Raw genomic sequence first — 15,611 nt, forward strand, 5'->3', positions numbered from 1 at the left:
TGCAGTGACGTTTAGGAGCAAAGTGCTCTACCAAGCACTGCGACGCTGTCTCAGGCTCAGACACGATTCTGCCCGCAAGGTTTCTTCAAGTTATCCTGGATTGTTGTTCATACTATACCACAAAAATACTGACACAAAATGAAGGCACCGAAATTCTAAATCAACGAGACTTTAAAAAAACATCACTGGGAGGTGTGGGTAATTCCCGGTGGCATAAATCCTTGCTTATTTCCTGTGCACCTCTGCTGGATCCTAGCCGGGCTCCCTTGACTCCATGCTAATGCGTCACTGGTTTGCAGTTTGTAAACAAGGACCAGGAGAAGTCATCATGTACATACACACATGTAAATTTCTTTTTTCCTCCCCACAATTCTGTAAATGTTTTGCCCATAACCCTGGAGAAAGAAAGTTTGAACACCTTCATTAGGTTTATAGATAAAGCAGCCACCTCATATCCAACGCCCCTAGTGCATGACTGAAATCCCACATAACACAGAGTCCTGTTGATATAAATGCTGCTTTATATGATCATATCAACGCCGCCTTGAACACAAGGACTGGCACAGCCTTGACAGCTGTGATGGCTCCTGGGGTGACTGCTGGGCACACAGTGTATTCAGCACGGGCTTGCTGGACACAGGGATGATTCATGCCAGATTTCATCACGCTACTCAAAAAGGTGCAGTTCAAAATGTGAACTACTCCTGGAATTTTTCATTTAATATTTTTAAACTGAGGACAACTGAAACTGCTGAGAGTGAAGCCACAACAAAGGAACACTACTGTAATTTATTTTAACTAAATGATGTCAGACTATATCATCCTGGGAAATCACTTACCCGGTAGACCAGATTTCTCTAGCATTAATTTTAAACACTGCAAAAAAAAAAGTTATGTTTACATTAGTTTTTATTTTTGATTTATGGTACTAGGAAAACACCATTTTTAGACTCTGGACCTATTTATGCCTGATCATATTTAATAGTTCTTAAAGAGATAAAGATATACAGAATTAGTAAGATAATATACTAGTTGGATTTGCTTCTGAAGAGGGAGGTGGAGCCAGTTCAAAGTCTCATTTACCAACTTCCAGATCTGAATGATTTCCTTCCTGGGAGGATTAACAGTGTACATCTACTAGATGTGATTAATTATGCTGATTTCATACATACACATTAAATTATGAATCCTATGAGAAGAAATTAGCCTTTATTAAGCAGTTGTGAAATGCAACTAATCACACATAAACTCACAGGAAAGAACTAGACAAGCTGTGATCTTGTGACACAATGCAAAAACGAGACATTAACAAAAGTTCAAATGAAGCCAAAATAGTAATTTAAACTCCAAACTTCTTGAGAAAAAAACATTACTAAATAAATTTTGGGTAACAGAATAAATAAAATTTGATTTATACTACACTACAGCAAAAATAAGGATGGTCATTGCTGTGATCAAAATAGTTATCAACAGGTGAACATTCAAGAAAACATGTTCATGGAAAACAGAATTAAAAGATAAGCTTATTTTGATGCAAAGAAACTTTGAAATCCATAGCATTTCATAATATGTATTTTTCATGAACTTTTTCAAGACCCTTCTATAAATGGATTTTAATTTTTTTTTTTTGTGCCAAAAAAACCCTGTCTTTTAATTCCATCTGTTCATGACTGTTTTGAAGTGTTCTTCCCCACAGCTGGCTCTTGCACAGCAGAGGTCTGTCCTGATGTGGACAGGATAATGCTATTCAGTGACAACAGTGACTTCTAGAGAAGGGACCAGAATCCTGTAATGAGCAAGCGTATTTTTTTTTTTTAACTCTTGTAAAGTTTTAAAAGTGAGAATAAATCTTTCATTTACTTGTATGGTTAAAAATAAAATTACACAAGACTTTAAAATATAATCATAGATTGTTTAGAAAAAGATATGAGGAATGGGACCAAAGCTGAATTCAAAGAAACTTGCAATCTTAAAGGCTCTCATTATTAAAGAAAAATAAACAAAGGAGCATGCAACTTAATCGTGTTGTAGGCATAGAAAACAGCCAGTGTAGAGGTTGTCTTTGAGGATCAGCAAAGAGGCAGTGTGGCTGGAGTAAAAGAATGAGTGACAGGGGGTAGTAGTCTGAAACCAAACCCAAAACCAAGCAAAGCCCTTCAAGGATTTGGCTGTTAACTTTGAGTGAGATGAGACAACACAGGAGAGCTGCTGATTATAGGAGTGACCAATCTCACATGTTAAAGAATCATCAACTGCTTTGTAACAACTGGTGCTGTGGCAGCAAATGAAGCAGAGACGTGGGCATCCCATGTGGGACAGCCAGATGGAGTTGGAATTGCTGGTTCGTGGCTTCTGCTTGGCCTAGTCCTGGACATAGTGGTCATCTGGGGAGTGAACCAGCAGTTCTCTCTCTTAACTTGTCTTTCAAATAAATAAATAAATCTTAAAAAATAAAGTAGACACCCTGGAAGCAAGAAGACCAGATAGGAAGCTGCTAGAATAATCCAGAGGAGTTGTGATGGGGTGTAAGCTGCTGGAATAATCCAGATGGGTTGTGATGGGGTGTAAGCTGCTGGAATAATCCAGATGGGTTGTGATGGGGTGTAAGCTGCTGGAATAATCCAGAGGGGTTGTGATGGGGTGTAAGCTGCTGGAATAATCCAGATGGGTTGTGATGGGGTGTAAGCTGCTGGAATAATCCAGATGGGTTGTGATGGGGTGTAAGCTGCTGGAATAATCCAGAGGGGTTGTGATGGGGTGTAAGCTGCTGGAATAATCCAGAGGGGTTGTGATGGGGTGTAAGCTGCTGGAATAATCCAGATGGGTTGTGATGGGGTGTTAGCACTGAAGGAATGAGATGCGATCAGGTCTTAGGTGCATTTTGACAGCAGAATCCAAAGGATTTCCTGAAGATCTGAATGTGAACTAAAAAGAATCAAGGATGACTTCCAGGTTTTTGGTCTGAGCAAGTCCAAAAATAGAGCTGAAGAAGAGAAAAATGTGAGTGCAGAATGTTTCAGGGAGAAGATCAGGCAGTCTGCTATGGATGTGTTAATACTTTGGGATGTTATCAGATAACCAAACAGCAGCTAAATGATAAAGTTGGAGTTTTAGTACAAGGTCCAGTCTAAGAATGGGGCAGGCCATTGGGGCAAAAAACCTGAAAGAGCTATGGTGTTCTGGAAGCCGACTGACAAGGGGTCTAGAGAATGAGAGTCATCACTGGTGATGAGGCTGCTGTCAGAGCAAGGAGGAAGTGGGTGCTCTTTGAACACAGCTACCCAGAGGCCACTGATTACCTCGATCAGTCGCAACGGGTTCAAGAAAGCAGAGGAGGGATCTATGTCTGTCTGTCTTCTGAAAAGTTTTGTGGTTTCTTTCTTTGAAACTAAAAAACACTTAAGTTAAAAAGTCAATGAAAAACTGGGAGAATATTTACAGCATGTAACAAAAGATAAAAAATGTTTACTTAAAAAAAATCTTATGGAAAATATCAAATACATGCAGGGAATAGTAAAATAATCCCCAATTAACCATTAACAGTCTCAATGATGGCCATGGCCAGTGTTGATTGTCAGTATTCCCATCCTTTCCCCAAATTCTTGTGAAGCAAATGCCAGGTTTATCATTTCTCTTCTTTTTTAAAGATTGATTTATTTATTTGAAAGGCAGAGTTATAGACTGGAGACACATTTTCTTCCATCCACTGGTTCACTCCCCACAAGGCCGCAACAGGGGCCAGGCAGAAGCCAGGAGCCTGGAACTCCATCCAGGTCTCCCACAAGGGTGCATTTCCCAGGCACATTAGCAGGGAGCTGGATCAAGAGTGGAGCAGCTGGGACTTGAACCAGCACTCATCTGTGATGCTTAACTTGTTGCACCACAACGCCAGTCCCAAGGTGCATCATTTCATTTCTAAATACTTGGTATACATCTCTAAAAAGATAGGGATTCTTAAAACAAACAAACAAACAAAAAATCTCTAGAATGATTATGACACCGAAACAATTAAGAATTCCTTAATATTCAAGATCCAGTCATGTTCAAATTTCTCCTCTTCAGTTATCCCTACCAGAAGTTCTTTTGGCTTGACTCAAGGTCCAAACAAAGTCCACGCTCTGCAATTGGTTGCTGCTGCTCTTATGCCTCTTTTAACCAAAGGTTAACCCGGTTCCTATGACTTATTTGTTGAAGAAATTTTCCAATCTGGATTTAGCTGACTGTAGACCTGTGGTGCAGTTAACATATTCCTATGTTCCCTGTATTTCTCATAAACTGGGAAGTAGATCTATGGGCTCCATCAGACTCAGGTATAGTTTTTTTGTTTCATGCAAGAAGGGCACTAGTACTGTTCTGGATTTCTAGAGGATGTGAACACTGCTGTTGTTGGATCCTCATTTTTGAGGATCATTGCCTACATGCATTAATTTATTAAGAGTTGAGAAATCATGATATTTAAAGTTTTTCTCTTCATTTTTTAGCTGGAACAGGTCTATGAAGAAAAACTTTTCATTATCTACTTAGTTATCCTGAGGCATTTTTTGCAGAAAACTAAAAAACAGGATAAATATTTGATTTTTCCTCCCTATATAGTTGTCTGATACACTATTGGTAACCAATGAATAGTTTCTTTCATGAATATTATGAACTCACTGATTTTATGAATGTTATATGGGATGGGGAAATTTAACTTTTTTCTTTTATTCATTTATGTGCATTCCCCATTTCAATAATTTTTTACAAGGCTTTATTTATTTGAAAGGCAGAGTTACACAGGGAGAGGCAGAGAGAGAGATCTTCCAACAGCTAGTTCACTCCCCAAATGGCTGTGACGGCCAGTTGGGGCTGGGCCAGGCTAAAGTGTGGGGCCTCAAACTCCATCTGGTCTCTCACGAGGGTAGAAGGGACCCAAGTACTTGGGCCAGTTTCTGCTGCTTTCCCAGGAGCATTAGCAGGGAGCTGGATCGGAAGTGGCGCAGTGGGGACTAGAACCAGTGCTCTGAAATGGATGCTGCTGTTGTACATGGCAGCCTAACCTGCTGCTCCACACCACCACTCCCTCAATAACTTGTATCATTATAGAATTTTAATTACTGATGTCCCAACATTCTCATCTTTTGACTAGTGGGCTCCTCAAGTCTCTCTGATGATTCCAGTTGCTCCACTGCTTTCTGTGATAATAAGATATTCCAGGCTCATCGTATACACTTCCTGACCCATAGTAAAGGCAGCCATTATTCCAAAATGCCTGGTTCCTTTTAGTGGAAATGGTATTCAGCAACCACAATCTGGGTGCTAGATGTATTTGCTGCTACCAGATTGGCAATTGTTTCTAAATTGCTAGTGAAAAAAATATTTTTAAGAAAAAATAAATGAAGTTCATGTTTTAATTTAACCACACTGCTTTTATGTCTCTCCATTTTCCAAAACTGGAAAATTCTAGTCCTCAATGACACCAACATAATTATTCATTTGCTTGATCTCCCATACATTCATAATTGTGTGTGAAACTATCTGTGTTTATAAAAATACCAGAAGGAAATATGCCAAAATGCTCATAGAGTAGAATAAGGAATAATGAGGAAACTCAATTTTTTCATTTTCTTTTTCTGTAAAGATTTATTTATTTCGGGGCTAGTGCTGTGGCACAGCAGGTAAAACTACCACCTGCAGTGCCGGCATCCCGTATAGGTGCTGGTTCAAGTCCTGCCTGCTCCACTTCCGATCCAGCTCTCTGCTATGGCCTGGGAAAGCAGTAGAAGATGGCCCAATTCCTTGGGCCCCTGCACCCACGTGGGAGATCCAGAAGCTCCTGGCTCCTGGCTTTGGATCAGTGCAGCTCCAGCTGTTGTGGCCATCTGGGGAGTGAACCTGTGGATGGAAGACCTCTCTTTCTCTCTGCCTCTCTGTAACTCTGCCTTTCAAATAATTTTAAAAAATTTAAAAAAAGATTTGAAAGACAAATGGGTTGGCATTGTGGCACAGTGGCTAAAGCCATTGCCTGCGATGCTGGCATCCCATATGGATGCTGGTTCGTGTTCTGGCTGTTCCACTTCCGATCCAGCTCCCTGCTAATGGCCTGGGAAAAGTAGCAGAAGATGGCCCAAGTACTTGAGCCCCTGCCACCCACATGGGAGATCTGGAAGAAGCTCCTGGCTTTGGCCTGGGCCAGCCCAGGCTGTTGTGGCCATTTGGGGAGTGAACCAGCGGATGGAAGATCTCTCTAACTCTGCCTTTCACATAAATGAAAATCAATCTGGGGGGGGGGGGCAGGCAGAGCCACAGAGAGAGGGGAATGGGGGGGGCGGGGAGATTGATTGATTGATTGATTGACTAGGCCAGTGCCGTGGCTCAATAGGCTAATCCTCCGCCTGCAGCGCTGGCACCCCGGGTTCTAGTCCCAGTCGGGGCACTGGATTCTGTCCCGGTTGCCTCTCTTCCAGGCCAGCTCTCTGCTACGGCCCGGGAGTGCAGTGGAGGATGGCCCAAGTGCTTGGGCCCTGCATGCGCATGGGAGACCAGGAGAAGCACCTGGCTCCTGCCTTCGGATCAGTGCAGTGCACCGGCCGTGGCGGCCATTGGAGGGTGAACCAACGGAAAAGGAAGACCTTTCTCTCTGTCTCTCTCTCTCTCACTGTCCACTCTGCCTGTCAAAAAAAAAAAAAAGAGAGACAGAGAGAGATTGATTGACTGATTTTTACATGCTGGTTCACTCCCCAAATGGACACAACAGCAAGGGCTGGGCCAGGCTGAAGCCAGAAGCCAGGAATTCCATCTGGTCTCCCACATGGGTGGCTAGGGCGCAAGTGTTGGGCCATCATCAGCTGCCTTCCTAGGTGTGGTAGCAGGGAACTGGATTGGAAGCAGAACATCAGGGTCTTGAACCAGAACTCTGAAGTGGGATGCCAGTGTCATAAGTGGTAACTTAACCAGCTATACCACAATACCAGACCCTATTTTCTTTTAATCAATTTCTGCATATTCTACACTTCTATAATAATTACTGATAATTAGAAAAGGAAAAAAATAGTAGTCCTATTTAAAATTCCTGTTGGCCCCCTAAATGACTCCTCTACAGAGAACATACAATTCTCTGAGGTACACTATGTAAGATCTGCTGCAGCACTTCCAGCCCAATCTCCCACTCCAACACCACTCCCCAAACAGAAAGCAAAATCACTTACATCACTCACAGATACTGTTTCTTCCACTAGGATCTCCATCTCTGTTCCAGGCTGAATGTCACTCCCCACAGCGAAAAACAGGAACAGCTAAGTTCCAGATAGAAGTATGAATGCAACTGAATTTCAATTTCTAAATTCAATGATGTATTATTTACTTCCAAAAAGAGTAAAGCCAAAGGTACATGAAACTTAAGTAAAAATCTCAAATTATGGGAGTGAGCCTCTAACCTCATGGTTAAAATGCCCATATGCTGCACTGGAATGCCTGAGTTCAATTCCCAGCTCTCACTCTTATTTTTTTTTTGAAGATATTATTTATTTGAGAGGCAAAGTTACAGACATTGAGAAAGAGAAACAGAGAGAAAGATCTTCCATCTTCTGGTTCACTCTTGAGTGGTTGCAACGGCTGGAGCGTCGCTGATCCAAAGCCAGGAGCTTCTTCCAGGTCTCCTATGTGAGTACAAGGGCCCCAGCACTTGGGCCATCTTCTGCTGCTTTCCCAGGCCACAGCAGAGAGCTGGATCGAAAGAGGAGCAGCCAGAACTACAACCAGACCCGTAAGGGATGCCAGTGACGCACACAGAGGATTAACCTACTGCGCCACAGTGTTGGCCCTGCCAGCTCCAACTCTCGACTCCAGCTTCCTGCCAGTGCAGATCCTGAGAGACAGCAGGTGTCCTGCCACCCACATGGGAGACCTGGATTGAGTTCCTGGCTCTGGCCTCAGCCCAGCATCAGCTGTTGTGGGTGTTTGGAGAGAGAACCTCCAGGTAAGTTCTATCTGTCTCTGTCTCTCAAATTGTAAAAAAACAAAAACTCAAATTATATAAAAACAAGACTGTTTCATAATTTAATTTACAACTTAAACTACCTAGAAGTGTAAGATGCTTTATCACCAATGTTTTCACCCAAAAATCTCTCATAGGCACTGCTTCTTTACCTTTACCTCCATCTGTCTCAGCCACTCCCAAAGGAGCCTGCAGTCACTACACTTAGTAAGCATTAACTGTGCTTTCTCTCTGAGCGACTTTATCATCATTTTGTCTAGGGATTCCATATATCACAATTCCAAAGATTCTATCAAGAAACTATATCTGCTTTCTTGTCAATTCAACTCCTTTTGGCCCTAATTTTCCTTTCTAAATCAACCTCACTTGTCATATTTTCCCTCCTTTTAGGTAGTCATGCATTACTATTTGCCAAAGTTCAGGGGAAAGTATATATATATATATTTTTTTTATTTTTTTTTTAATTTTTTTTTTTTAATTTTTGACAGGCAGAGTGGATAGTGAGAGAGAGAGAGACAGAGAGAAAGGTCTTCCTTTGCCGTTGGTTCACCCTCCAATGGCTGCCGCGGCTGGTGCGCTGCGGCCGGCGCACCGCGCTGATCCGATGGCAGGAGCCAGGTGCTTCTCCTGGTCTCCCTTGGGGTGCAGGGCCCAAGCACTTGGGCCATCCTTCACTGCACTCCCTGGCCACAGCAGAGAGCTGGCCTGGAAGAGGGGCAACCGGGACAGGATCCGTGCCCCAACCGGGACTAGAACCCGGGGTGCCGGCACCGCAAGGCGGAGGATTAGCCTAGTGAGCCGCGGTGCCGGCCCAGGGGAAAGTATATTAAAGGAAGTAGTTGGGAAACAAATGAAGTGGAGCCAGGAGTCATGGGGAACCTGATATGAATCCAGACTGCCTAGATGGAGAATATTAACGTACTATGACTCTCAGACTGTAATTAACGTTTATTAACCAGAAGCTTATGCCTTCTGGACTGTAATTAATGTTTATTATAGGGCTTCTGGTCAACCTTATTGCATTAAACAGAGAATGAATATGATAAAGGCACAGGAAAGAGAGGCTGCAGACACCATTCTATTTCAGAGTAATTAAGTCCTAAATCAATACACCATCTTTCATTAAATCTAAAATGCACTAGTTGTCAAGCTTGTTCCTTTTTGTATCATTAACACATACTACAGAACACCACAACGAAGACACGTTCTAATTTCACAACTTTTCTTCTTAAGATTTACTTATTTATTTGAGACACAGAGTTGCAGAGAGAGGGACAGAGAGGTCTTCCATCGCAGGTTTGCTCCCCAAATGGCCACAATGGCCGGAGGTGGGCCCATCTGGAGCCAGGAGCTTCTTCCAGGTCTCCCAAGTGGGTGCAGGGGCCCAGGCACTTGGGCCATCTTCTCCTGCTTTCTGAGGCCATAAGCAGAGAGCTGGATAGGAAGAGGAGCAGCCGGACATGAACCAGTGCTCAGATGGGATGCCAGTGCAGCAGGCAGAGGTTTACCTTACTATGCCCAGCGCTGGCCCCTAATTTCACATTTATTAAAATGTGTGGGTGAGAGGAGGAGGTGGGTCTCAGAATTCAGGAAATGCACCGGTTAAAACTGGTGGCCACTCAGTCTTCAAGATCCCTCTTAACCACAAACATCTCACAGAAAAAACCCTAATGAATATGCTTTAACATAATATTTCTTATGTAAACAGAGGACCAGGGCAGCACTGTGGTACAGTGGGCTGAGCCACCACCTGGAATTCCCACATCCTGTATCAGACTGCTGGTTTGAATCCTGGCTTTTCAGCTTCTGTTCCAGCTCCCTGCTAATGCATCTGGGAAGTATGACAAGGGCTTCTATATTTCCCAAGTGGAAGATGTGGACGGAATTCCTGGCTCCTGGCTTCAGCCTGGCCAAACCCCAGTTATTACAGCCATTTAGGAAGTGAGCTGACCAATGGGAGACCTCTCTCTATCACTTGTTCCTTCAAATAAATAGAACTTAAAAAAATGTATCATTTAAGGAAAAAAAAATCTTTCAGGAAAAAACAGTGTTACTGGCGTGGCTAAGGTATTAATTGAGCATTCTATGAAAGGCTCAGTTGGGATTTGACAGGCGACCTTATCTTACCTGAGAGGGGGTTGGTGCTTTCCCAAGACACAGGCCCAGAGAGCTTCCCAACTTCAATTCTGCTGCCTTCAAAGTGTAACTGTCTGGCACTATAAAGAATTGTGAAGATATGGTGAATGCTACTAATTTACACATCTCTAAGCAAAATAAACTACTGAATCCGTTTTTCTTTGAAAACCCAGAATAATATGAAAGAAAAAACTGAATTTCTCCCTATGCAACTGGGTTCCTGTGTTCTGATTACATTTTCAGTTTCTATTCTCTGGATTATTCCTGTTACCTGCACCACAGTGCTAGGAAACAAGAGGCAGCTGTGGATGTGCTGACTCAAATCGCCTGGCTTAAACAGCTGTTGCTCATGCAGATTGGAAGCCCAGTATTCCAAATCAATCCACGAATTATGGACCAACTTCTTGCAAGTTTAAAACTGCCCTTTTAACAACCACAAATAGTCACGTCCATGACTAAATTTATTCTAATAACAAAAGGTATTACAGGGGTGAGAACCAAAAACTGTTCTGTAACTGATGTCACAATAAAATTAGCAAAACAAACAGAGGAGCTTTGAAAATAAAGCCATAAAGGTACAACTGGATCAAACTTGTGACTAAAATGAAGGGTCAGATCACCAGAGACAAGTGTTTTGGAAAAACATTCTCCATTTCTGGTTAAAGTTTTCTGTAATACATAATTACATAAGATATCTGGATTAAAAAAAATGTTAAGATATATAGGGGATGATTGTGGCAAAGTGGTAAGGTCGCAGCCTGTGACACCCATGTTACACACTGGTGCCAGTTCGAGTCCTGGCTGCTCTGCTTTCTATCGATCCAGCACCCTGTTAATGTGTCTGGGAAAGCAGTGGCGATAGCCTAAAAGCTTGGGCCCCTGTATTCACGTGGGAGACCATGAAGAAGGTCCTGGCTTTGGGTTGGCCCAGCCCCAGCCATTGCAGCTACCAGGGAGTGAACCAGCAGATGGAAGATTTCTGTTTCTCCCTCTCTATCTCTGCCTCTCAAATGTATAATTAAAAAAACAAAACAAAACAAAACACAATTATTTATTTATTTGAGAGGCAATGTTAGAGGAGAGACAGAGAGAGAGAGGCCTTTCATTCACTGGTTCACTTCCCAAACGGCCGCAACAGCTGCAGCTGGGCCAGTACAAAGCCAGGAGCCAGGAGCTTCTTCTAGGTCTCCCATGTAGTTACAGGGGCTCAAGCACTTGGACCACCTTCCACTGCCTTCCCAGGCAATTAGCAGAGAGCTGGATTGGAAGTGGAGCAGCTGGGATTTGAACCAGCACCCATATGGGAAGCCAGCACCACAGGTAGAGGCTTAACCTACTATGCCACAGTGTCTGGCCCCCTAAAAGAAATCTTAAAAAAAAAAAAAAAAAGATGGTGTGATGCCTGTCGGCTTTTGAAAGCTACTGAAAAGATTTACCTGGACAAAGCAGCTTCCCATTTCTATCAACTGGTCTCAAACAGCTGTTCTCCACTACAGATAGAAAAAAATCTGGTTAGCATAGCAAAAAACAAAAAAAAAAAACAAAAACCAAAGAGAGATGTCCTACTGTGTTAATCAGCAGGAAGCTAAAAACCAACCAACCAAATGCCTTAAAAAAAACCAAAAACCCCAGCAGCTAAAAATATCCAAACCACTATTAAGTCTTTGCAAAGTAGCGCAGGACTGTAGCAAATAAGCTACAGCTGTGCCAAGCAATCTTAATAATCAGTGGAAAATTACAATTGTTCCATGATTTCTAAAACTTTTTTCAAAACACTTAAAATGCTCCATTGGCTATACTTGTATTAGGAAGATAAAAAAATAGTATAACTCATATCTACATTGTAAAAATTAGTAAAGTGAATATTACACATTTAAAATCTAAAAATTATCTGAAAATCTTGGAAAATAAAATGTTTTATGTATTTGTTAAACACACATCAAGTGGAGTTTAAACTGGGCTTGCCTTCTCCTCACTGTGCAGCCTACAACAGCACCTTTCTGTCCCCTAGTGAACGGCCATACTCTAAGTCTGCATCAATTTCCAATATTTCATGGTTTGCACTTTCAATGTCAAGAATTCTCTCCGAGAGCTCCTTCACTGTGAAGCGCTTTGCCAGTGTCACTTCGGTCGGCCGTCTTTATCCTTTTCACTGCAACTCCCTTCCTCGTTTGTTGGAAGTTCACCTTTATCCAGGTCCTCGGCTGGGCATCTGGAGTCCCTTGAGTGCCAGCATTGTCAGCATTCCCAAGGGCAGCTACTTCCTTCCATAATGCCACATACTTTTGCTTCTTTTTGTACCTCCTTCTTTGTTAGCCAATTCCCTTACAATGATCCATGCTTGTAAAATGTCACATGGGTTTTATTGCTAGGAGGAAAGGAGGCAGCACCGCTACACACTTCGCTGTCTGTGTGATGAACTGTATGACTGACATGCGGTGACGAATCACCAGCAAACTAAGAAGGAAGTGACTGACAGCCAAGATTGAAGCCATGATATGGCACAAATCTGTTACTTACGTAGCAATCTACAGCCAGCAGAGCTAGCAGCCGAAGGTGTACTTCATACGATTACGCAGTTATTATTCCATGGTCGCTGAAATTGGAGCTGGGGGACTGATGTTACAAATGACTAAACCATGAAACTGTGCCTAAGAACTCTGCAAAGGAGACCACCCATATTCAAAATATGTATGGTGATTTTATGCTTAGCAAATGTAGTAGGACTAATGTGCACTACTTTTGAGGATGCAAATTCTTGTTTTGTGGGAAGGAGTTTTTGGTCCAAACAGAATTCTTACAAAACAGGACATGAACTGGGGGTGGTGTGATAGCTGAACCTTCTGAATGGGCAAGAATGGCATGGGCTTTACAAGGTCTAGCTTTATTAGACCAGAGTAGAATCTGAGTCCTGAGTTCAATATCTTACATCATAGCAATATGAAGCTAACATAGTTCTTATCAACTCAGATTATGAATCTAGTTCTCCAATTTAAAAAGAACATTAAAAACACCGTCTCATTAAAATCTTGTCACTTTCACCCAACAAATACTTACTGTGCATCTTCTGTGTGCCAGGCATTAGACTAGAACCCAGCACTGTAGTAATAACAAAACAGCCCCAGGCTCTGCTCTCACAGCCTCGTCCAGTGGAGGCAGCAGAGGTTAACAATACCAGCGTGGTAAGAACTATGAAGGAAAAGCACAGAGCACCGCGAGAGCACGGACGTAGATACTGAGATTGTACCGTGAGGGGTGAAAGCAGTAACATTTTTGTTGAGACCAAAGGCGTGCCAGAAGTCGGCAGAGAAAGAGAAAAGGGAAGAGAGTACAAAGAGGCCACAGCACTAAAAAGCTTCGAAGTGGAAGAACATCTGTGTACTGAACAGCTCACAGAAGTCAACACGGGGAGTGTGCTGCGAATAAGGAGACAAGTGGACAGCGATGAGACCGCAGTTAGGCGGGGGTCAGACCGTGCAGGTTCTTCATGTGCGAAGTTAAGGGATTAGTCTAAGGGCAATGGGGAACCACTGGAGGGCTTTGAGAAGAGGAGTAACGTGATCTAACCCCCATACTATATTTAAGATCATTTGCTATATGAAGAATGGGTTGCAGGGAGAGAGGAAGAAGGGAAAACAGTAATGGGAACACCCCAAACCATTCATTAACAAAAGGTCAGATGTTGAATGAACTTTTCTGAGACATAATTTACTTAAAATACAACTAGCATAAATTCACAGTTCATAGAGAGGGATAAATATGTAAACATTTGGCAACCACAAGTAAGCTGAGATAAAATTTATATCACCTCCAAAATGCCCTTGTGCGACTTTGCAGACAGTCCCCATGGACCCTGAGCTGGCTTCCGTAACTACAGCTTAGGTTTTCTAAAATTTCCTATGTGTAGACCCTACAGTCTGTAGTCTTTTGCGTTTATCTTCTTCCGTTTAACACAATGACCCCTTTGCATGTGGTGGGACATAACTTGTTGTTAGTGACAGCAGTACGTGGCGTCTGGACACACCACACCTGTTGATCCATTCACCTGCTCATGGGCATTGGATTACCTACAGTTGTCGGTGATGAACATTCATATCCTCTTAAAGATGCATGTGTCAACTTTAAAAAAAAGAAAATTTTGTATTTCTGTAAAAATACAGAAGTACAACCGGTGACTGTTTATGAGAAACAAGCTCACTCTTCCAAAGTTAGCCCCTTTGTAGTCTCATCAGAAACACATGGGGATTGCACCTGCCTGGTATCTTCACTAAAATGTTTTTGGTGCAAGTACAATGTCAAATACATGCGTCATAAATACTTTCTCTCAGTCTGTGGGTTGCCTTTTGAGAAGCACGTTTTGTTTTGAGGTAGTCCAATTTTTTAGTTTTTTCTTTATGATTAGTGCTTCTTGAGCAGTATCTTAAATAAACAACTTTCGTTGTAGACTAGTATCAAGTATTTTCTCAATATATACTCTCCCAGAAATTTTATAGTTTTAGGTTTTAACATTTAGCTCTATAATCCACTGTGGTTTTAATGTTTTTGTATCACATGAGGCAAAGCTCAAAATCACGTTTGCATTTTACCCAAACGATCCAGCACTATTTGTTGAAAATACATTGTGTTTCTTGGTGGAAACATCTTGGTACCTTTGTTAAAAGTCAAATGACTTTGTTCCTATTTATGGATTCTCTACTTATTTCTGCTGTAAGTATTTTTTGCTTTATAGGTCACATGTGATTTCTATAACACCTCCTTCTTCAAATAGCCCTTTAAAATGTAAAAACTATTCTTTGCTTGCTGGCTACACAAAATCTCGTTCTAAGCCACTGTTTGCTGACCCCTGCTCACATCTATTTACCTGTAGGCCAATATTCACCCTCTAGAATAAGTAAGATAGTGTAACACTTCACTCCCCTCCTGTCCCCCCGCCCCCCCGGCCAAGCACTGTAATGGCTACTTTAAGTTGTGTTTCTATATACACTTTAGAATCATCTTTTTAATTTCTAAAAACAAACAAACAAACAAAACCAAACAAACCGTTAGAACTTTGAGAATGCATTGAATCTACAAATCAATTTGAGGATAAATTATCCTATTAATAATAATGTGTCTTCTAATACATGAACATGGTAAAGTGCTCCATTTATTCACATTGTCTTTAATAAATTCTCACAGCAGGGGCCAGTGCTTTGGCGTAGCAGGTAAAGCCACCGCCTGCAGTGCTGGCATCCCATACGGATGCTGGTTCGAGTCCCAGTTGCTCCACGACCTATCCAGCTCTCTGCTATGGCCTGGGAAAGCAGTGGAAGATGGCCCAGGTCTTTGGGCCCCTGCACCCATGTGGGAGACCCAAAGGAGGCTCCTGGCTCCTGGCTTTGGGTTGGCACAGTTCCGGCCGTTGTGGCCAATTGGGAGTGAACCAGCAGACAGAAGACCTTTCTCTCTCTCTCTCTGCCTCTCCTTCTCTCTCTGTGTAACTCTTTCAAATAAATAAATAAAT

The 15,611-nt window shown here is 42.3% G+C and overlaps 1 protein-coding gene across 6 annotated transcripts in view; it reads right to left on the minus strand.

Moving 5' to 3' along the window:
* Positions 1-15,611, minus strand: part of USP40 (ubiquitin specific peptidase 40) — a 109,766-nt gene that overhangs the window by 36,384 nt on the left and 57,771 nt on the right. For 5 of the 6 annotated variants that reach the window (XM_062193638.1, XM_062193622.1, XM_062193614.1 and 2 more), the window contains 4 exons: positions 11,545-11,598; positions 10,100-10,188; positions 7,185-7,271; positions 840-876 (listed from right to left, as the gene is read on the minus strand). In XM_062193638.1, coding sequence (XP_062049622.1) covers positions 840-876; positions 7,185-7,271; positions 10,100-10,188; positions 11,545-11,598 — 267 coding nt within the window. The remainder of the gene's footprint in view (positions 1-839; positions 877-7,184; positions 7,272-10,099; positions 10,189-11,544; positions 11,599-15,611) is intronic. The other variant, XM_062193631.1, reaches the window with a different exon arrangement.

Source organism: Lepus europaeus, chromosome 1 (assembly GCF_033115175.1).
Source record: "Lepus europaeus isolate LE1 chromosome 1, mLepTim1.pri, whole genome shotgun sequence".
Classification (NCBI taxonomy): domain Eukaryota; kingdom Metazoa; phylum Chordata; class Mammalia; order Lagomorpha; family Leporidae; genus Lepus; species Lepus europaeus.